This window comes from Bos indicus, chromosome 18 (assembly GCF_029378745.1).
Source record: "Bos indicus isolate NIAB-ARS_2022 breed Sahiwal x Tharparkar chromosome 18, NIAB-ARS_B.indTharparkar_mat_pri_1.0, whole genome shotgun sequence".
NCBI classification, from domain to species: Eukaryota; Metazoa; Chordata; class Mammalia; order Artiodactyla; family Bovidae; genus Bos; species Bos indicus.
In genome coordinates, this window is record NC_091777.1 from 52,600,911 (window position 1) to 52,623,974 (window position 23,064).

General features: G+C 40.0%; 1 protein-coding gene across 1 annotated transcript; it reads right to left on the reverse strand.

Moving 5' to 3' along the window:
• Nucleotides 1-134: 134 nt before the first annotated feature.
• ZNF404 (zinc finger protein 404) lies at nt 135-23,010 on the reverse strand. Its single transcript, XM_019978904.2, is given in 4 exon segments — nt 135-2,935; nt 2,937-4,270; nt 7,380-7,531; nt 22,879-23,010. Coding segments are annotated over 3 exon segments (1,662 nt in total). The 5' UTR covers nt 7,525-7,531; nt 22,879-23,010; the 3' UTR covers nt 135-2,752.
• Nucleotides 23,011-23,064: the final 54 nt, after the last annotated feature.

The following is a 23,064-nucleotide window of genomic DNA, read 5'->3' on the forward strand; positions in this document are numbered from 1 at the left end:
TTGTGGGGTTGTCTCACAACATGGAACTCCTCCAAATGAGTATTATTTGGACCTTAGTGCTGGACTGGGAGGTGCTCTAACAAAAGGCTGTGCAGGGTCCCACTGACAGCCTTTTATAAGATGGAGGCTATTGGAAGAGGTCATCAAAAGGAGGTGACAACTGGTTGACCTTAAAGCTGGACCCTGGCAATTGGAGACTCCTCCCAACTCCCTTCCTTGGAAAGTGCAGAATTCCCAATGTTCTCACACTAGGAGCCATTTCAAGGATGCAGCCTTGAGATGCTACTGTGTTGTGGAGACCATCTGGACAGTGTGACTGAACTCAGTTAAGGCTTCTCTGTAGACAGCTTACAGCTGCCCAAGATAAGCCTCCTACATGAGTTCCCTTGCTTATTTACACTGCCACCTACCAAGATGGAGCTGTCTGCCTATTCTGTTGCCCTCCATATTCATGGGTCAGTTTTGAATTTCACCTGGAAACTCCTGTTGCAAACCAACACCAAGAAGGGAAAGTGCTTGGAGATTTTGAAAGGAACTGGAAGATCAGAGGTGCGGAGCATCACTCCTGGATGTGCACTTCATTTCCCTTTCCCTGAAAGCTTAGTTGTGATTTAAGTATCGTTTGGCTGGATCCCCTCCCCTAAGAGTTCCTTCAAACAACTTCCATAGGTTACATTCAGTGGATGGCATAATTGCTGAGCCCCATCATAGCTGAGATTTTTTATTTGTGTGCGTTAGTCTGGGTTCTCCAGAGAAAGAGATGATACATATACACTTTGCCAACAAAGGTCTGTATAGTCAAAGCTGTGGTTTTTCCAGTAGTCACTTATGGATGTGAAAGTTAGACCATAAGGAAGACTAAGCGCCAAAGAATTGATGCCTTTGAACTTTGGTACTGGAGAAGACTCTTGAGAGTCTCTTGGACAACAAGGAGATTAAGCCACTCAATCTTAAAGGAAATCAACCCTGTTAATCCAAAAACGGTTAACACAAAGAAAACCATACTGAGGCACATCATATTTAAACAACTGAAAACTGAAGGTAATGAGAAAATCTTGGCAGCATGAAGACAAAAATGACTTGTCTTCAGAAATGAAGCAGAAAAATATAAAAAACAAGACCCAGAATTCAGTAGCAAAGAAAAGAATCCATAAAGAACAAAGGCATTTCAGTAAAAGACACAATGAAAATTTGTCATTAGCAGACATGTACTCCAAGAAATTAAGTTCTTCAAGCTGAAAGGAATTGATAATGGAATTTAGATCATTGGGAAAGAATGAAAATCATGTGAAAAGGTAAATATATGAGTAAATAAAAAAGTTTTTTGGTCTTAATTTCTTTAAAATACAAAAGACTTTAAATTTCCAAGTGGAGTGCTGATGTGACTTTATGGATTACTACTTCTTGACTGCAAAAAAAGAAAAAAAAGTACTGATGCAAAGAAGAGAGCTGGTGGTCAATACATGCATCAGGAGATTAAACATAGCTTCACTTATGTGCCCCCTGTTATTTGACAAAATATTGAGCACACAATATTGTCTATGAAGTTATCTTGTCAAAAATGTTTAATCTGATACCTAATCAAGCCTCTAGACATAATGTTCACAGTAAATGTGAAGGTTAGAGAAACAAGTTAAGCCTATCTGAAGAAAAATTAGCACAAATCTAGAATGGGCAACATTATATGGGTTACTTCTCTTGAGTCTTCAAAGAGTTTGACTCACAAAATAGGTGGACGATAAGTTCTTGACCAAAACAGACTCAATTGCCATAATCATAAAATATACGACCTTAGTTTGTTTTGAGCTTTTAGAAAAAGCAAACACTTTTGAAAGACATTTCTTAAATAATTGGAGAAATCTGTAAATGGACTGATTATAGAACATTATAGGTCTAGTATTAATGTCTTTTAGGTGACAATGGCCTAATAGTCATGTAGAAGATAATCTTTAAATCTAGGAGTTGTATTTTTGAGATGATTTTTTTTTAGAGGTGAGGTGATACCTGAAACATTTACTCAAAAAGCACAGCACTATGATATACTATAGTATATAACATATATATGTATATATGTTCAATATGTTATAAATATGATAGCTGTGAATATATATACATTCTTAGATGGAGAGAGAGTGGCAATACACTGAGTCTAGGTGGAAGGCAAAAAGACCTTCATTATACCATTGTACCATTCATGTAAATGTGAACTTTTTCAAATACTTGAGGAAAACTTTGCCAGGTCAACACCTCTCTTTTGGCTACCCAACTGAAATCTCTAATTTCCATGAATTGTAGAGAATGTGAATTGTCTGTCACCTGTATCCCAGAAATTACTGTAAGAAAATTTCTTCAAGCCATTTTGTAATTTCCCAACAGCTATATACTCAACATTCAGCAAAGGCATAGGGTTTCTTCCCATTATTCATCTTCAGGGGGATGAGCTCTGAATAAAAAAATTTCCTGTTTAATACATTCTATGGGATTTTGTGCAAAATTAATGCTCTGACGTGAAATATGGATGAGTGATGATAGAAAGATTTTTAAAATGCTCATAGGGTCTTCCTTCCATGTGAATTTATAACAATACTAGTAATTATCATTAAAGAATAATTATTAATAGTAAGCAAATACTCTGAGCCAGACACCCTTGCAAGCATTTATATTTATGTTTAATAATCTTTAGCATGACATAGTTAGGTGGTAGAAAAGTGATAATATTAAAGGATGTGCCAAGGCTAAAGGCTGACTTTCATTACATTAAGAGTTTCTCGCCAATGTGAAATCTTTGATGTTGAGTAAGTTGAGAGCAACGAGTAAAGGCTTTCCCGCATTCCGTACATTTATGTGGCTTCACGCCAGTATGAATTCTCTGATGCTGAATAAGTCGCTCGCTACGATTAAAGGCCTTACCACATTCCTTACATTCATAAGGTTTTTTCACCAGTATGAATTCTCTTATGTTGAGAAAGACCTGATATAGAACGGAAGGCCTTTTTACATTTACATATATATGGTTTCAAGCCAGTATGGACTGCCTGATGATAATTTAGTTTAGAATTAAGTCTAAAGGTTTTTCCACATTCCTTACATTTGTAAGGTTTCTCCCCAGTATGAATTGACTCATGCATTTTAAGGTTCCCGACACGATTGAAGGCTTTCCCACAGTGTTTACATTCATATGGTTTCAAGTCACTGTGAATGATCTGATGTTTAATAAGGTAAGAATGGAGCTTAAAAGTCTTCCCACATTCTTTACATTCATGGGGCTTCTCACCAGTATGAATTCTCTGATGTTGTGTAAATTGATAAACTCTACAGAAGGCCTTCCCACATTCCTTACAATCATAGTGTTTCTCACCACTACGAATCCTTTTATGTCTAAGAAGGCTTGAGGCCCTACTAAAGGCCTTTCCACATTCCTTACATTCATGAGGCTTTTCACCAGTATGACTTCTCTGATGTTCAGTAAGTAGATAGCTGTAAACAAAGGCCTTTCCACACTGTTTACATTTATATGGTTTCTCACCAGAATGAATTTTCTTGTGTTGATAGAGACTTGAATGATGACCAAAGGCCTTTCCACATTCCTTACAGATATAAGGTTTCACACCATGATGAATTTTCTGATGGAGACACATGTGTCGGTAGAACCTAAAAGTTTCCCCACATTCCTTACATTTGTAGGGTTTCAAACCAACATGAATGTTCTGATGTTTAGTAAGGTGAGAATGACGTCTAAAGGCCTTTCCACATTGTTTACATTTGTAGGGTTTCACACCAGTATGAATTATCTGATGTTGAATAAGCTGTGAATACAATCTAAAGGCTTTCTCACATCCATTACATTCATAGGACTTCAAATCAGTGTGACTTTTTTTATGTCTAATAAAATGCTGGAGAACTGGGAAGGCCTTTCCACATTCTCTACATTCATAGGGTCTCACACCACTATGGTCTCTCAGATTTTCAGTAAGATGTGAATATTTCCTAAAGCCCTTCCTACATTCCTTACATTCACATGACTTCTCTTTAGTGTGAATTCTCTGATGCAGAGGAAGAGATATATGTTTTTGGAATATCATTTGACTAAAATGTCCCACTTGAGATGCCTGTTGTCCTTCAAATTGATTTCTGCTCTGTGAGTCATTTCTGAAAATAAACCCCATGAGGTTGAAGGTTTTACTTTTCATTATCTCCCAATGGTATGAATTTACTTCAAAACTGCTTTTTTCTGAAGATAATTTGTTGTTCTCAGTTGTGAAATCGAAGTCTGAAAGAAAACAAGAAAATGAACAAATGCTATTTTTCCAGTACAGGGGGAAATATAGTAAGAATAATGATAAAATTGACAAGTAAATCCATTAGAAGTAAAAGGCCATAAAATTCTAAATTACTGTGATAAAGTTTTTTAAAGGCACAATGGACTCTGAAAGTTCATATGAGAATGTAACATTTGTGAGTAGGCAAAGAGAAAAATCAGTAGTTCTCAATTAGTTGTGGATCAGAATTATCACAGGAATTTCTTACATATACTACCCTCCCCCCTTTTTATTTTATTCTTTATTTATTATAAAGAATAGCTTTATTGCTTTGCCAGGCAAAAGGAGCTACAGTGGGCTAAAACCCTCAAGACTACCAACCTGGAGGAGGCAGTGAGAAGTTTTATAGAAGGCATGATCAGCTTGTGGATATACTGCTGCTGAGTCACTTCAGTCGTATCTGATTCTGTGCGATCCCATAGACGGCAGCCCATCAGGCCCCCCCGTCCCTGGGATTCTCCAGGCAAGAACATTGGAGTGGGTTGCCATTTCCTTCTCCAATGCATGAAAGTGAAAATTGAAAGTGAAGTCGCTCAGTCGTGTCCGACCCTCAGCGACCCCATGGACTGCAGCCTTCCAGGCTGCTCCATCCATGGGATTTTCCAGGCAAGAGTACTGGAGTGGGGTGCCATTGCCTTCTCCATGTGGATATACTACCCTTTAGATATCCACTGAGACTGAGTGAATCAAAATCTATGAGTAGGTCTTGATCAACTACATTTTAATGTTTTCTGTCAGATGGTTTTTCCAGTAGTCATGTATGGGTATGAATTAGACTTTAAAGAAGGTAGAACTCCAAATAATTGATGCTTTCAAATTGTGATGCTGGAGAAGACTCTTTTGAGAGTCCCTTGGACTGCAAGGAGATCAAACCAGTCAATCCTAAAGGAAATTAACCCTGACTATTGATTGGAAGGACTGATTCTGAAGCTGAAGCTCCAATACTTGGGCCACCTGATGTGAAGAGCTGACTCATTTGAAAAGACCCTGATGCTGGGAAAGGTTGAGGGCAGGGGAAGAGGGCAGCAGAGGATGAGATGGTTAGATAGCATCATTGACTCAATGGACATGAGCAAACTCCAGGAGATAGTGGAGGACAGAGGAGCCTGCTGTGCTGCAGTCCATGGGGTCACAAAGATTCAGACATGACTTAGTGACTAAACAACAACACAACCAGATGGATCTCTATGTAATTTTTCCAAAGGTCTGTCTTTATCTTAGGATGAAACCCAAATATATAACCACGAATGGAGGTCTGTCTTTATCTTAGGATGAAACCCAAGCATATAACCACGAATAAGACTCTGTCTTATTTCTACAAATTAATTTCAAGCCCTTGACATCTTTGTTCCCCTATATCTGACCACATTGCTTCTTTTCAGCTACAAGAACATATTGTGATGTTTCCCATTGCCTGTGGCTTCACATGAATGCTCTACCTTTCAGGAATCCTCTTAGGTAGCTTCTATAAATGACTACCTCCAGGTGTGGCAGGTTAGAAATCACTTCCTCAGAAAGGCTGGCCCTGCTAAATGTAAGTATATTCATATCCCTTATTCTATATCCCAACACCTAATTCTGTCTTCATGATGCTTTTCTCTAGTACATATTGCCTCATTTATTTTACTTCTTATTTTCATACTCTAAAACTCACATATGCATTCAAAATTTTTTCTAACTACTACTGAAAAACAAGTTGTATCATAAGGTATTACATAATTAACTGTAGAATAAAATACTGAATTAAAAAAAGGTAACGGATGAAAATCACAGTAAGTAAGGATTAAAGTCAAGGTCACTGGAGAAGGCAGCTGAGTAAAATAATGATCTAGTTTATGAAAATTATGTGGCAATCACCAACTATCTCTCTCTGACTCTTAATCTCTCACATCTTATTGCTTCAGTGGGTGCGTGCATGCTAAGTTGCTTCATTCATGTCTGATTCTTTGTGACTCTATGGACTGTAGCCTGCCAGACTCCTCTGTCTATGGTATTTTCCAGACAAGAATACTAGAGTGGGTTGCCATGCCTTGCTCCAGGGGCTCTTCCTGATCTAGGGATCGAACCCATGTGTCTTATGTCTCCTGCATTTGCAAGCAAGTTCTTTGCCACTAGTGCCACCTGGGAAGCCCTTTATTGACTCAGAACTGTGAGAAAAGTTCTCAAAAGATCTAACTTAAGTATAATTAGAATCCCAGAAGAGAGGAGAGAATGATCTATTTTTTCTAAAAACTGAACAAAGACACTTCTGACTGCTGCTGCTGCTAAGTCACTTCAGTCGTGTCCAACTCTGTGCGACCCCATAGACGGCAGCCCACCAGGCTCCGCCGTCCCTGGGATTCTCCAGGCAAGAACACTGGAGTGGGTTGCCATTTCCTTCTCCAATGCATGAAAGTGAAAAGTGAAAGTGAAGTCGCTCAGCCGTGTCCGACCCTCAGCGACCCCATGGACTGCAGCCAACCAGGCTCTTCCGTCCATGGGATTTTCCAGGCAAGAGTACTGGAGTGGGGTGCCATTGCCTTCTCCAACACTTCTGACTAAAACCTATCAAATCACTGAAAGCCAACATTTCCACTGCTATAAAATTTTAAATAATACTCAAAAAGTTAATGAGCTTGATTCACCCTACCAATGTAAAAAATTACAAAGGCTCATTTGTAGTAAAGAGAAAACCAGACTCTTTGCTACCTGTTCTCCATACAGGTGAATTAGCAACTAAAATAGAATATTTATAGATATTCTGAACATATACATAATATGAAATTTGCCTTCTTTGCCAGCAGTTATGCAGAAAAATCCCAGGATTCAATCCTTTGGTCATTTAGAAAAGGAAGCAACTACAGGATGGATCAGAAGGAGGTAGGATGGTAAATGAAGGAAAGGGGAGATGTAGGTGCTGAATGGAGGAGCCCATTTCCATCTAACAATGCCCAAAATAGTCCTTTGAGAATATGGAGCAGAAATTTTGTGAGTGTATTGACACAGAGCATAAAATATACAGTAAAGAAAGTGGATATTCCAGACAGCAGATTCTACATTATTCCAGGCAGATGTCCTTACCCAGTGATACCAAGTTAGTATAAGTCTCCAACATCACATCTCTGTACAAATTCTTCTGATCTGAATTTAGGCATTCCCACTCCTCCTGAGAGAAGTCTATGGAGACATCACTGAATGTAAGAGGCATCTGAAATGACAGATCCATGTATTATCTGTAAAAGTGGAAAAAAAATTCAAGATGAAATATTGAGTTGCAGCAGGGGGTGATATATCATAAAAACAAGTAAGCTGAAGTTAAAGATCATGACATAGTTAGATGAAAAGAAATAAATTAGTGTATCTGAAGTACAGTGCCTCAGTTCAGTTGCTCAGTCATGTCTGACTCTTTGTGACCCCATGGACTGCAGCACGCCAGACTTCTCTGTCCATCACCAACTCCCAGAGCTTGCTCAAACTCATGTCAATCGAGTCGGTGATGCCATCCAACCATCTCATCCTCTGTTGTCCCCTTCTCCTCCTGCCTTCCATCTTTCCCAGCATCAGGTCTTTTCCATTGAGTCAGTTCTTTGCATCAGATGGCCAAAGTATTGGAGCTTCAGCTTCAGCATCAATCCTCCCAATATTCAGGAGTGACTTCCTTTGGGATTGACTGGTTGGATGTCCTTGCAGTCCAAGGGACTCTCAAGAGTCTTCTCTAACACCATAGTTCAAAAGTGTTCAGCTTTCTTTATGGTCCAACTCTCACATCCATACATGACTACTGGAAAAACCATAGCCTTGACTAGACGGACCTTTGTCGACAAAGTAATGTCTCTGCTTTTTAATATGCTATCTAGGTTGGTCATAACTTTCCTTCCAAGGAGTAAGTGTCTTTTATTTTATGGCTGCAGTCACCATATGCAATGATTTTGGAGCCCAAGAAAATAAAGTCTCTCACTATTTCCATTGTTTCCCCATCTATTTGCCATGAAGTGATGAAACTGAATGCCATGGTCTTAGTTTTTTTTTTTTTAAATTAATTAATTTATTTTAATTTGAGGCTAATTACTTTACAATATTGTGGTGGTTTTCGCCATACATTGCAGCCATGGGTGTACATGTGCCCCCCATCCTGAACCACCCTCCCACCTCCCTCCCCACCCCATCCCTCAGGGTTGTCCCAGTGCACTGGCTTTGAGTGCCCTGTTTCATGCATCGAACTTGGACTGGTGATGATCTTAGTTTTTTGAATGTTGAGTTTTAAGCCAGCTTTTTCACTCTCCTCTTTCACTTTCATCAAGAGGCTCTTCAGTTCTTCTTTGCTTTCTGCCATAAGGGTGGTGTCATCTGCATATCTGAGGTTATTGATATTTCTCCCAGCAGTCTTGATTCTAGCTTGTGCTTCATCCAGCCTGGCATTTTGCATGATGTACTCTGCATAGAAGTTAAATAAGCAGGGTAAAAATATACAGCCTTGACTCACTCCTTCCCCAATTTGGAACCAGTCTGTTGTTCCATGTCTGGTACTACCTGTTGCTTCTTGACCTGCATACAGATTTCTCAAGAGGCAGGTCAAGTGGTCTGGTATTCCCATCTCTTTAAGAATTTTCCACAGTTTGTTGTGACCCACACAGTCAAAGGCTTTGGTATAGTCAATAAAGCAGAAATCGATGTTTTTCCGGAACTCTCTTGCTTTTTCGATGATGCAACAGATGTTTGCAACTTGATTTCATGTTCCTCTGCCTTTTCTAAAACCAGCTTGAACATCTGGAAGTTCACGGTTCACGTATTGCTGAAGCCTGGGTTGGAGAATTTTGAGCATTACTTTGCTAGCATGTGAGATGAGTGCAATTATGCGGTAGTTTGAGCATTCTTTGGCATTGCCTTTCTTTGGGATTGGAATGAAAACTGACATTTTCCAGTTCTGTAGCCACTGCTGAGTTTTCCAAAACCATCAATCTCTATTTCACTTTTAAATAGAGATCAATAACTAAATTTAAACAACTTTCCAGATATACCAATGTTTATAGCTAGTAAGATAACATATAATTTATACTATAGCCCAAATTATTATGCTGAAACTTGGGGATTCTTTCTTTTAATGTTTTATTTTTTATTTTTTGGCTGTGCCGTCCAGCATATGGGATCTTAGTTCCCCGACCAGGGATGGAAGCCCTGCCCCCTGCAGTGAAGCATGGAGTCTTAACCGCTGGATCAGCAGGGAAGAATCAACGTGGGGATTCTTGACTAAAAAAGAATCCAAACAATTTTATCTAATTGGAGAAGGGCATCCATTATTGTCAAGACACAAGCATATTATATGTCAGATTATATCATAAGTATTTCCCTTATTCTGACAAATTTACACTTTCATAAACATCAGGTTTTTCATAGACATCAGGTTTAATCTTTCTTAAAGTGTTAGGTTATTAATAATAACATATATACTATTATAGTATTTCGGCTGGACAAAAATCCTGACCTCTTCCTCAAAGTTTAGTATTATCCAGCGAATGTGGTTCCCAGTGATCTTCCTTTTTACAATCTCTTATTGAACTTCTGGTTCTTGAGTTAGAACACACTAATATAGAATGATCCAGAATAATACTGAATCACTCAAGACCAGCAATTTCTCTTCCACCACATAATGGACCTCAGAACCCTATTCATTTCTCAGTGATTCCTTAGCCAGAACCCCACCTCTCTCTCTTTCTAGGAAGGGACCAACTCCATTTCAACCCAAACCTAAAAGCTTTTCAAAGCTGAAGTCTCATCCCACACTGAGACTGAGACCATTCATAACCAAATTCACCCTTTGTTGTTGTTCAGTCCCTAAGTTTTGTCTGACTCTGTGACCCCCATGTACTACAGCATGTCAGGCTTCCCTGTCCTTCACTATCTCCTGGAGTTTTGTTCAAATTCATGTCTATTGAATCAGTGATGCCATCCAACCATCTCATCCTCTGTTGGCCGGTTCTCCTACTGCCCTCAACCTCTCTCCCTTATCTACCTGGGAAACAGTGGAGAAAGTTCTCCCTCTTCTGGTCAAAGAGGACCACCATTTTTATATAATTAAACTACAAGCCCAATAAGGGAAGCTCCAATATTTCCTTCAAGGTACTCTACCCCTTCACTGCTCCAACACTGCCCCTAAGAGAAGACTGAACATATAAGATACATAAATTATTTGATGAAAAACTGAAAAACCAGTTCAAAAAAAGGGAGCAAACAGAGAGGACACAATCATTCTCTGTAAAGGGAAAAAGTGAAAATTGGCTTAGAGATACAGCTTCCCTAAGAAGAAGATTTGGGGCTAAAGAATGAAAATATTACCTGAATTAAAAACTATATTTCAGGAAGGAAATAGAGACATCCACTTACTAGGGCCATGATTTTAGAATTGCCAATCATTCTCAGAAGCTGAGTCCAGAGAAGCCAGAGCTGAGGGAGGAAAAAGAAGCTTCGAGACCCAGCGTAGCTCAGAACTCCAAAAATTAAGGTATGAGAGCCTTTCTTTTTTCTTCTTTATTCCTGCTTCCCATTGTCCTTGCCACTCTTCCCCTTCCCAAACACATAAACACATGTCAGGGAATATGAGTAGGAGTCCAGACAATTCCGGCTTCCCTGATAGCTCAGGTGGTAAAGAATTGGCCTGCAATGCAGGAGATGGGTTCAATCCTGGGTTGGGAAGATCTCCTGGGGAAGGAAATGGCAACCCACTCAGTAGTCTTGCTTGGGAAACCCCAGGGACAGAGGAGCCTGGCAGTCTACAGTCCATGGGATCACAAAGAGTTGAACACAACTGAGTGACTAACTCACACACACACACACACACACACACACACACCCCAGACAAATCCAACCACCCTTTCTTATGCCTAGGAAACAAGCCACACAAGCGTGGATACACAGCAGGGGCTCTCTGAGGCAAAGCCAGTTCCAGACACACCTCTCTGGCCTATTTCTAATTCTGATCACACCACATGTACCCAGCCTGGGTTGTCCAGTCACAATGAGTGGATCCTCCCCAATCCAGCCCTACCTGCCAGGGTTGAGACCAGGCCATACAACAAAAACTTCAATAAGCTCATGGCCTCCCAGTGGATCTGGACTCTGCTACACAAAAGGCAGAAAACAGTAGAGACCAATCTGAAAAACGTAACTACTCTAAAACTGCCTGCCCATATGAAGCCTGAACTTGACTCTCAAGGTCCCCTGGGGTGACCAACCTGGGTTTTTCCCATCAGGATCCACTTTGCTTTCTGACATGAATTATTTCCTGTGCTCCCCCACATCCCCTGCTCCCAACCCACCCAGTACCCACAAGAGAGAGGTGAATTTATGCTCACTATAGCTGTATAGCAACACATAGATTTTTGCAACCTTCTATGTGATAGCTGCTCTATACACATTAACTTTTAATCCTAAAATGTAATTATTAACTCAGTTCAACAGATGGGGAAATAGAAGCTCAAAGAAGTAAAGATATTTCCCCATATAATAAGCAGTAAGTAGAAGTGATGTGTTTTGAAGCACATTTCTATAATTTGTGTGTGTGTGTGTAATAAAGTTTTATTAAAGTATAAAGGAGACAGAGAAAGCTTCTGACATAGGCATCAGAAGGGGGCAGAAAGAGTACCCCCCTGGCTAGTCTTCAGCTGGATGTTATATAGTCACTGCTGCTGCTAAGTCGCTTCAGTCGTGTCCGACTCTGTGCGACCCCATAGACTGCAGCCCACCAGGCTCCCCCATCCCTGGGATTCTCCAAGCAAGAACACTGGAGTGGGTTGCCATTTCCTTCTCCAACATTTCTATAATTATAAATTCAACTTTAACTGTTGTCTCTGACACCCAGGTTTTTTTGTTGTTGTTGTTGTTCCATTGTATGAAATCTGAGCACAGGTAATTAAGATATCACCTGCCAAAAGACCTATTAAAGATGTTTTAAATAAAGAGTACCATTTCGCAGGTATTCTACTGTCAGATTTTAAAAATTAATGATGCACCATGTATTAATAAGGCTGTAGGAAAACAAGAACCTTATGCTCATGCTGTCCTTTAGACCTATGAAAACCTACTGAAGTTGAGACTTGTACAAAAAAATATGCATAAGAATAATTTAATAATAGAAAGCCATTTCAGAGTCTTCATCAAAAAAATAACAGTAAAACGTGTCTAGAAATGTATAAAGGAATATGATGACAGACACTAGTTAAAATAAAAAAAAAAAAAAGCTGGAGAAAAGTCTAAAGGTACTTAGATGGGTAATTAATTAAATAAAATGTATTCATTTATATAATGGAAATGAAGTAAGGGAATTCCCTGGTGGTCCAGCAGTTAAAAATCCACCTTCCAATGCAGGGAACACAGGTTCAATCCCTGGTAAGGAAACTACGACCCCACATGCTGCAGGGCAACTAACCCCTTGCACCACAACTAGAGAGACTTGTGCCACTCTGAAGATCCAGCATAGCCAAAATTAAAAAAAGAAAATGAAGTAGATATTTAAAATGGGCAGATCACTGGTTCTCAATTGGGGGTGATCCTGCTCCTCAGGGCACACGTGGCAATGTCTGGAGACATACTAGGTTGTCAAAATGTGTGGAAGGAGGCTACTATCTAGTGGGTAGAGACTAGGGATGCTACTAAACACCCTACAACACACAGGAAAGCCCCCCACAATAAAGAATTTTCTAGTCAAAAATATCAACAGTGCTAAGGCTGAGAAACCCTGACTGTAGGCTTATTAAAGGAAGATAACATAATTCAGAGTGTCAATAATATGTTATTCACAATGCCAGTCTATGATAAAACTTAATGAAAATGCAAAGAAACAGGAAAATGTTACTGATAATCAAGAAAGAAAAGTCTCAATAGAAATAAACCCAAAGATAATCCAGTCAGTGGAGCTAACAGACAGGATTTGAAGATATTATGATTAACATGCTAAAGAAAAGAGAGGAAAAGATGAAAAATATGGAATGCAAAATGGAGCATATCAATAGAGGTTAAGACTCTTAAAACAAGAATCACATGGATATTTTATACTTATAAAAATATATTCAGTTCAGTTCAGTTGCTCAGTCGTGTCCGACTCTTTGCGACCCCATGAAATCACAGCACGCCAGGCCTCCCTGTCCATCACCAACTCCCGGAATTCACTCAAACTCATGTCCATCGAGTCGGTGATGCCATCCAGCCATCTCATCCTTTGTTGTCCCCTTCTCCTTCTGCCCCCAATTCCTCCCAGAATCAGGGTCTTTTCCAGTGAGTCAACTCTTCGCATGAGGTGGCCAAAATATTGGAGTTTCAGCTTCAGCATCAGTCCTTCCAATGAACACCCAGGACTGATCTCCTTTAGGATGGACTGATTGGACCGCCTTGCAGTCCAAGGGACTCTCAAGTCTTCTCCAACACCATAGTTCAAAAGCATCAATTCTTCGGCACTCAGCTTTCTTCACAGTCCAACTTTCACATCCATACGTGACCACTGGAAAAACTATAGCCTTGACTAGACAGACCTTTGTTGGCAAAGTAATGTCTCTGCTTTTCAATATGCTGTCTAGGTTGGTATAACTTTCCTTCCAAGGAGTAAGCGTCTTTTAATTTCATGGCTGCAATCACCATCTGCAGTGATTTTGGAGCCCCCAAAAATAAAGTCTGACACTGTTTCCACTGTTTCCCCATCTATTTCCCATGAAGTGATGGGACCAGATGCCATGATCTTCGTTTTCTGAATGTGGAGCTTTAAGCCAACTTTTTCACTCTCCTCTTTCACCTTCGTCAAGAGGCTTTTTAGTTCCTCTTCACTTTCTGCCATAAGGGTGGTGTCATCTGCACATCTGAGGTTATTGATATTTCTCCGGGCAATCTTGATTCCAGCTTGTGTTTCTTCCAGCCCAGCGTTTCTCATGATGTACTCTGTATATAAGTTAAATAAGCAGGGTGAATATACAGCCTTGACGTACTCCTTTTCCTATTTGGAACCAGTCTGTTGGTCCATGTCCAGTTCTAACTGTTGCTTCCTGACCTGCATACAAATTTCTCAAGAGGCAGGTCAGGTGGTCTGGTATTCCCATCTCTTTCAGAATTTCCCACAGTTTATTGTGATCCACACAGTCAAAGGCTTTGGCATAGTCAATAAAGCAGAAATAGATGTTTTTCTGGAACTCTCTTGCTTTTTCGATGATCCAGCGGATGTTGACAATTTGATCTCTGGTTCCTCTGCCTTTTCTAAAACCAGCTTAAACATCTGGAAGTTCACGATTCACGTATTGCTGAAGCCTGGCTTGGAGAATTTTGAGTATTACTTTACTAGGGTGTGAGATGGGTGCAATTGTGCAGTAGTTTGAGCATTCTTTGGTATTGCCTTTCTTTGGGATTGGAATGAAAACTGACCTTTTCCAGTCCTGTGGCCACTGCTAAGTTTTCCAAATTTGCTGGCATATTGAGTGCAGCACTTTCACAGCATCACCTTTCAGGATTTGAAATAGCTCCACTGGAATTCCATTACCTCCACTAACTTTGTTGGTTGTGATGCTTTCTAAGGCCCACTTGACTTCATTCCAGGATGAATGGCTCTAGATGAGTGATCACACCATTGTGATTATCTGGGTTATGAAGCTCCTTTTTGTATAGTTCTTCTGTGTATTCTTGCCAGCTCTTCTTAATATCTTCTGCTTCTGTTAGGTCCATACCATTTCTGTCCTTAATTGAGCCCATCTCTGCATGAAATGTTCCCTTGGTATCTCTAATTTTCTTGAAGAGATCTCTAGTTTTTCCCATTCTGTTATTTTCCTCTATTTCTTTGCATTGATCACTGAGGAAGGCTTTCTTATCTCTCCTTGCTATTCTTTGGAACTCTCCATTCAGATGCTTATATCTGTCATTTTCTCCTTTGCTTTTCGCTTCTCTTCCTTTCACAGCTATTTGTAAGGCCTCCTCAGACAGCCATTTTGCTTTTTTGCATTTCTTTTGCATGGGGATGGTCTTGATCCCTGTCTCCTGTACAATGTCACGAACCTCATTCCATAGTTCATCAGGCACTCTGTCTATTAGATCTAGTCCCTTAAATCTATCTCTCACTTCCACTGTATAATCATAAGGGATTTGATTTAGGTCATACCTGAATGGTCTAGTGGTTTTCCCCACTTTCTTCAATTTAAGTCTGAATTTGGCAATAAGGAGTTCATGATCTGAGCCACAGTCAGCTCCCGGTCTTGTTTTTGCTGACTGTGTAGAGCTTCTCCATCTTTGGCTGCAAATAATATAATCAATCTGATTTCAGTGTTGACAATCTGGTGATGTCCATGTGTAGAGTCTTCTCTTGTGTTGTTGGAAGAAGGTGTTTGCTATGACCAGTGGGTTCTCTTGGCAAAACTCTATTAGCCTTTGCCCTGCTTCATTCCGTATTCCAAGGCCAAATTTGCCTGTTACTCCAGGTGTTTCTTGACCTCCTACTTTTGCATTCCAGTCCCCTATAATGAAAAGGACTTGTAGGTCTTCATGGAACTGTTCGACTTCAGCTTCTTCAGCGTTACTGGTTGGGGCATAGGCTTGGATTACTGTGATATTGAATGGTTTGCCCTGGAAATGAACAGAGATCATTCTGTCGTTTTTGAGATTGCATCCAAGTACTGCATTTTGGACTCTTTTGTTGACCATGATGGCTACTCCATTTCTTCCAAAATATATTACTGAAAATTAAAACTGTACAGGATGATTTAACAGCAGAAAACTGTTTTAATTAACATAAAGTTAAATTAACAATAATCTTATACTGAGAGAAAAAAAGAACAGAGCTGAACGTAAGAGAAATACAAGAAACTGCCAAAATGTAGAAATGAACATCTAAAACAAAATAGAACAGAAAATTTATTTGAAGAAATAATGGACAAAATGTGCAACTGTCATGAAATATCTTGATATATAAATGAAAAAGCTCAGCAAACCTAACCAGTTGAAATAATGGAATCCATACCTAGGCACATCTTGGCCAAATTGTTAAGAAACAAAGCTGAAAAACATATATTAAAAGTATGTAGTTTAAAAAAAAAGACATCTGTTATAAATAAACAAGAAAAACAGTCCATATCTCAAGAGAATCTTTAGCAGCCTGAAAAATGGAACCATGTGTTTAAAAAGTGCTAAAAGGAAAAACCCTGAGAACTCTGACTCTTATACCCAGAGAAGATATCTTTCAGAAAGAAAGGTGAAATAATGATTTTTTTTTTTTTTAACAAAGTGAAGTCGCTCAGTCGTGTCCGACTCTTTGTGACCCCATGGACTGTAGCCTACCAGGTTCCTCCGTCCAAGGGATTTTCCAAGCAAAAATACTGGAGTGGGTTGCCCTTTCCTTCTCCAGGAGATCTTCCTGACCCAGGGATTGAACCCAGGTCTCCTGCATTGTAGGCAGATGCTTTACCATCTGAGCCACCAGCGAAGTCAGCTGAGAGAATTTCGTATCAACAGACCCATAATACAAGAAATACTAAAGAACAGAAGTCAGGCAAAAGGAAAATAATCCTAGATGGAAGCATGAATGTGCAAAAAAGCTAGGAAATATTTCAAGCTAAATGATAATGAAAGTATGGCATAACAAAGCTTGTGAGACACAATCACACCAATGCTTACAAAGACATTTTTAGGACTTCCCTGGTGGCCCACTGGATGGGAATCTGCTTACCAAAGCAGAGGACACGGTTTTGATCCCTGGTCTGGGAAGGCTCCACATGCCACCGGGCAACTGAGCCCGTGCACCACAACTACTGAACCTGTGCTCTAGACCCACAAGCTGCAACCACTGAGCCCATGTGTCTAGATCCTGTGCTCTGCAACAAGGGAAGCCACTGCAATGAGAAGCCCTGACTTGTTGCAACTGGAGAAAGCCCACTCAAAACAATGAAGACCCAGGGCAGCCAAAAGAATAAGTAAGTAAATTATAAAAAACAAAACAATAAAAAACTGAAAGATATTTTTAGCTTTAAATGTGTATTTTTGTTTTTGTTTTGTATTCACAAATGCTGCAGATAAATACCATTCATTATCTTATCACCATTGATAATTGCTAGGTGTACTGAAGTCATAGCAAATCAATTGGTAGTGAAATTATTATGAAAATACTTTGTCAAATTATTGCAATGCCAAGTAAATCCATAATTTATTTTCTCCCATAGATATCATGAGCATTTATAATGACTGCCCACTTATGTTTTCCCTTTCTTTTTACCCTTCTTTGATCCCCTTCACCTAAACATAAACATATGTTTTATAAAGTAGAATGGTTAAAAAACAATGATCTATCTCTGAAAGCTAGAAAAGGAAAAACAAATTAAGTCTACAGAAAGTAAAACATACTAAAAGAAACAAATGGCATAAAAAAAAACCCAGACATATAACAGAGAAAAATCAATAAAGCCAAAAGCTATTTCATTGAAAAGATAAGATTAATAAACCTCTTGGTATACTGTCAAGAAAAACATTGCCCATATCAGGAATATAAAAGGAGATATCACTACATATATTATAGACATTATTTTGATAAGAGATACATTGATAACATAACTTTATGAACTCTATGACAATAAACTTGAAAATATAGATGCAATTTAAAAATTTCTTGAAAACACAATTTATTAAAACTGATATAAAAAAACTGATATAAAAAATGGAAAATCTGAATATAGATTTATTAAAGAAATTAAATCTGTATTAAGGACCTTCCCATAAAATGTCAGGCCCAGAGGCTTCAGTGGCAAATTCTCCAAACACTTAAGGAATTAAAAATGCCAACCAAACTATCTTTTCTAGAAAACAAACCCCCAAAATGGACCACATCATGAGGTCCATAATTATGACATCAAAACCTGACAAGGACATTATAGGAAAGGAAAACTACAGTATATCTCTCTCATGAATGTAGATGCAAGACTATTAAATAAACTATTAGCAAGAGGCCACTGATATGTATGAGCAAGAGATTTATTCTAGAAATGCAAAGTCACTTAGTTTTCAAAAAGCAATCAATGTAATCTTCCAACTTTAAATAAGACAGAGTTACCCTGGTGGATCAGTGGTAAAGAATCCATCCACCTGCCAATACAGAAGGCACAGGTTCCATCCCTGATACAGGAAGATCCCACATGTTGTGAAGCAGGTAAGCCAGTGTGCCACAACTATTGAGCTTGAGCTCTAGAGCCTGGAAGCCAAAACTACTGAGCCCCAGTGCCCTAGAGCCCTGTGAAAGTGAAAGTCACTCAGTCAAGTCTGACTCTTTATGACCCCATGAACTTCTCTAGGCCAGAATACTGAAGTGGGTAGCCTTTCCCTTCTCCAGGGGATTGTCCCAACCCAGGGATTGAACCCAGGTCTCCTGCATTGTGGGCAGATTCTTTATCAGCCGAGCCACAAGGGAAGCCCAAGAACACTGAAGTGGATAGCCTATCCCTTCTCCAGGGAATCTCCTGACCCAGGAATCTCCCGACCCAGGAATTGAAACGACCCAGGAAATCGAACCAGGGACTCCTGCATTGCAGGCAGATTCTTACCAACTGAGTTATCAGGGAACTCCGTGCTCCATGACAAGAGAAGCCACTACAATGAAAAGCCCGTGCACCACAACAAAGAGTAGCCCCCACTTGCAGCAACTAGAGAAAAGCCCATGCAGCCCGTGAAGACCTAGCATAGCCAAAAATAAAAATACATAAAATTATTTTAAAAAATAATAAAGGAGAAAAACTATTCAATGATTTCATTAAATGCAGAAAAACCATTTATAATATTCAACATCAGTTCATGATAAAAATCCTTCAAACTAGGAATGGAAGTGAACTTCTTTAATTTGATAAAAGGGATCTGGCAGAATAAAACTGGGAGGTGAAATATGGACCACTGCCCTGAGCTCAGGAACAAGGCAGGGTGTCCACTTTTACCACTTCCACTTAACTTTCTACTAGAAGACCTCTCTAATACCATACGAGAAAAAGTGAGATGAAAGGTATGAAGATTGGAAGGAAAGAGGTACAGCCAGTTTTATTTGCAGATAACATCATTTTGTACATAGAAAAAAATTTTTTCAATTCTATAAACTATTAATACATGAATATTAAGAAGTTTGTTAAATAAAAGGTCACAGTATAAAACAATTATATTAAAACAAAGTTATTGAAAATGAAATTTAAAAAATCTGAACAGTATAAAAAATAAGAAAAATATGAAACACTTTGAAATGAACCTAACAAAAGAAGTGTTTTCAACTTATAGACCAAAAGCAAAACATTAAGAAAAGAAGAATTAAATAAATGGAAACTTATTTCATGTTTATGAACTGGAAGAATCAATTTTAAGATGACCAATTTTCTCTAAATTGATCTATTGATTCAATGTATTCCTAAACAATAGTAGGAGCTTTTTTGTAGAACATTAATAAAACTCATTCTAAATTTATATGGAAATGGCTCTGATGGTAAAGAATCCGCCTACAATGCGGGAAACCTGGTTTGATCACTAGGTTGGAAAGATCCCCTGGAGGAGGACATGGCAACCCACTCCAGTATTCTTGCCTGGAGAATCCCCATGGACAGAGGACTGCAGCCCTGGTGGGCTGCAGTCCATGGGGTCGCAAAGAGGTGGACATGACTGAGCGACTAAGCACAGCACACAGCTAAGAATCCAGAACAGTCAGGGCAAGTTTGAAGAACAAAGTTGTTGAATGTATATTACCAGTCATCAAGACATATGTATTATGTAATTACTGTAATTAAAACAGTGGGACTGATACAGGATTTACAAAAAGACCAACAGAACAGAGTCCAGAAAGAGACTTGCACATATATAGCCACTTTTTTTTTTTTAACAATAAAAGTCTAACTGCAAATTAGAACAGAAAGGAAAGTCTTTTCAACAAATGGTACCAAAGCAATTGGCTAGCTGTATGGAAAAAATGGTTTTAACCCTGATCCTACCACACACACATATAAATTCAAGATGGATCATATGCCTAAATGTGAAAACTAAAGCTATAAAGTTTCTGGAAGAAGAAACAGGAAAATATCTCCATGATCTTGGGATAGCCAAAATTTTCCTCTTTTTTTTTCTGGTTTAATTTTTATTTCTACTTATTGTAGACTTAGAGAAAATTTGCAAGAGTAGTACAGAGGGTTTCCTGTATATCCCTCAACTTACTGTTGACATCTTAGGATTATCAAAACCATGAAATTAACACTGGTATAGTAGATACTATCAATGGCATATCTTATTCAAATATCACCAGTTTCCCTCCATTAATGTCCTTTTTCTTTTCCAGGATCCTATACATGATCCCACATTGCATTTGGCTATTATTTCTTCCCACCCCACAATATTTATTTGGCTGCAATGGGTCTTAGTTGCGGCATGTGGGATCTTTAGTTGTGGTATGCTAACACTTAGTTGTGGCATGTGGGATCTAGTTCCCTAACTCGGAATCGAACCTGGGCCTCCTGTATTGGGAACAGAGTCTTAGCAACTGGACCATCAGGGAAGTTCCAGACTGTTTGTTATTTCTCCTCAGTCTCTTCCAGTCTACCCAGTCTTTCCTGTGGTAGTGGTTTTCAATTGCTGCCATAACAAATTAACCATAAATATATCTTAACACAACACACATTTATTATCTCATGGTGTTTTGTGGACTTGGAGTCTGGACACAGTTTCACTGGGTGCTCTCCTCAGGCTGGTCTTGAGGTTACAAACGGGTGTCAGCTGGGCTGTGTTCTCATTCAGAGGCTCAACTGGGGAAGAATTCAATTCCAAGTTTATTCAGATTGTTGGCAGAATTCATATCCTTGTGGCTAGATGAATGATGGCCTCAATTTTTTTATGGCTGTCAGCTGGAGGACACCCTCAGGTCCTAGAAGCTGCCTGCCATTTCTTGCAACAGGAAATTCTCCAACATTGCCACTTACTTCATCAAGCCCACAAGGCAAGTCTCTAGCTCCAGTCTGCTACAATGGAGTCTTAAATGATAAAATGGAACCATAGTAGTGACATCCCATCACTTTTTCCACAAAAACTAACATGATCACAGGACTGATGTTAGGCACAGGTTAAATAATTTAGAGACAGAAGGGCCTGGGGACCCTGACAAGGGTGATTAATCTGCATGGCCCTATGACTTACAGATATGTTACTATCAGACAGTATATTTCATCCCCAGGGAAAGAAGGATCATATGCCTTTAAAATTAAAGTGTATTTTACCAATGAGAAAACACAAACTCACTTTAACTTAAACTTTTAGTTTAACAAAAATTCTTTCCTCTCTCAGGATCCTATTTTTTAGAGACATGCAGCACTAAGAAAAGAGAAAATGAACATGAGACATCAGCATTTTCTTGGAGAGCACACTCATTTACAAAACTCGCCCCCCCACCCCCCCTCATCCAGTTCACCATAAACAACCAGATGGGAATAGGAAGGAGGCTAGAACAGCGTTGACCTTTCCCAGTGTGTGAGAGGCTGGGGTAACTGATGTCTAGGGTGGAATCTGTGGAATTGACAGCAGGCTTCTGGGGCCAGAGTTTTGGAAATGCTGTGGCAGTGAAACATAGCTGGCCCCTCGAAACTTTCAAAGGGGACCCTCCCAGGAGGAAACCCACTCCTAGACGTCATTGTTGCCGTTGCTGTTAAGTCGCTTCAGTCGTGTCTGACTCTGTGCGACCCCATAGACGGCAGCCCACCAGGCTCCGCCGTCCCTGGGATTCTCCAGCCAAGAACACTGGAGTGGGTTGCCATTTCCTTCTCCAATACATGAAAGTGAAAAGTGAAAGTGAAGTCGCTCAGCCGTGTCCGACCCTCAGCGATCCCATGGACTGCAGCCTACCAGACTCCTCCGTCCATGGGATTTTCCAGGCAAGAGTACTGGAGTGGGGTGCCATTACCTTCTCCAGGACGTCATTGCTGCTGCTGCTAAGTCGCTTCAGTCGTATCCGACTCTGTGCGACCCCATAGACAGCAGCCCACCGGGCTCCCCCATCCCTGGGATTCTCCAGGCAAGAACACTGGAGTGGGTTGCCATTTCCTTCTCCAGTGCAGGAAAGTGAAAAGTGAGAGGGAAATCGATCAGTCCTGTCCGACTCTTAGCGGCCTCATGGACTGCAGCCTACCAGGCTCCTCCGTCCATGGGACTTTCCAGGCAATAGTACTGGAGTGGGTTGCCATTAGGTCTTCCCAAAAGCCTGTTTGGGGCCGTATTCAGCTTCAGAAAATCTCATCTCGTGATCCAATCTGTGTCTTCTTGCTGGGATCCTCCGTTCTTCCATTCTAACGCTAAGATTCTGGCTTCCCTCCTTTATCTGCCACAGACCCCATGCGGCTGTGAGGGGAGAGATACGAGGAATCGGCAGAGACAAAAGCCAAGAGTTCCAGTGACAATCCACACAGCCACACAACTGCTGCTCATCCAAAAGCCACGCATCATTGAAATAAGCACCATCACCCAATTAAATAATGACACACAAACATACACTTCATGGAGACACGTCTACACATACGAGTTTCTCAATAGGTACATAAATCTCTGCTGCTGTCGCAGACACGAGCCTTACATTCGAGGACCGACACGTCTTATCCGTGCCCGGAGCGTCCCAGCCTTGAGGGCCCGTCACCAGACGGCTACCGAAATAGACTATGGAAGCGTGTTCCGTTTTGGGGATCTGCTTAACACGTAGGGACTCCGCCACCGGAAGAGCACCCAGGGCTCGAGGCTGATGCGAGCCCGGTGGCTTCTGGGA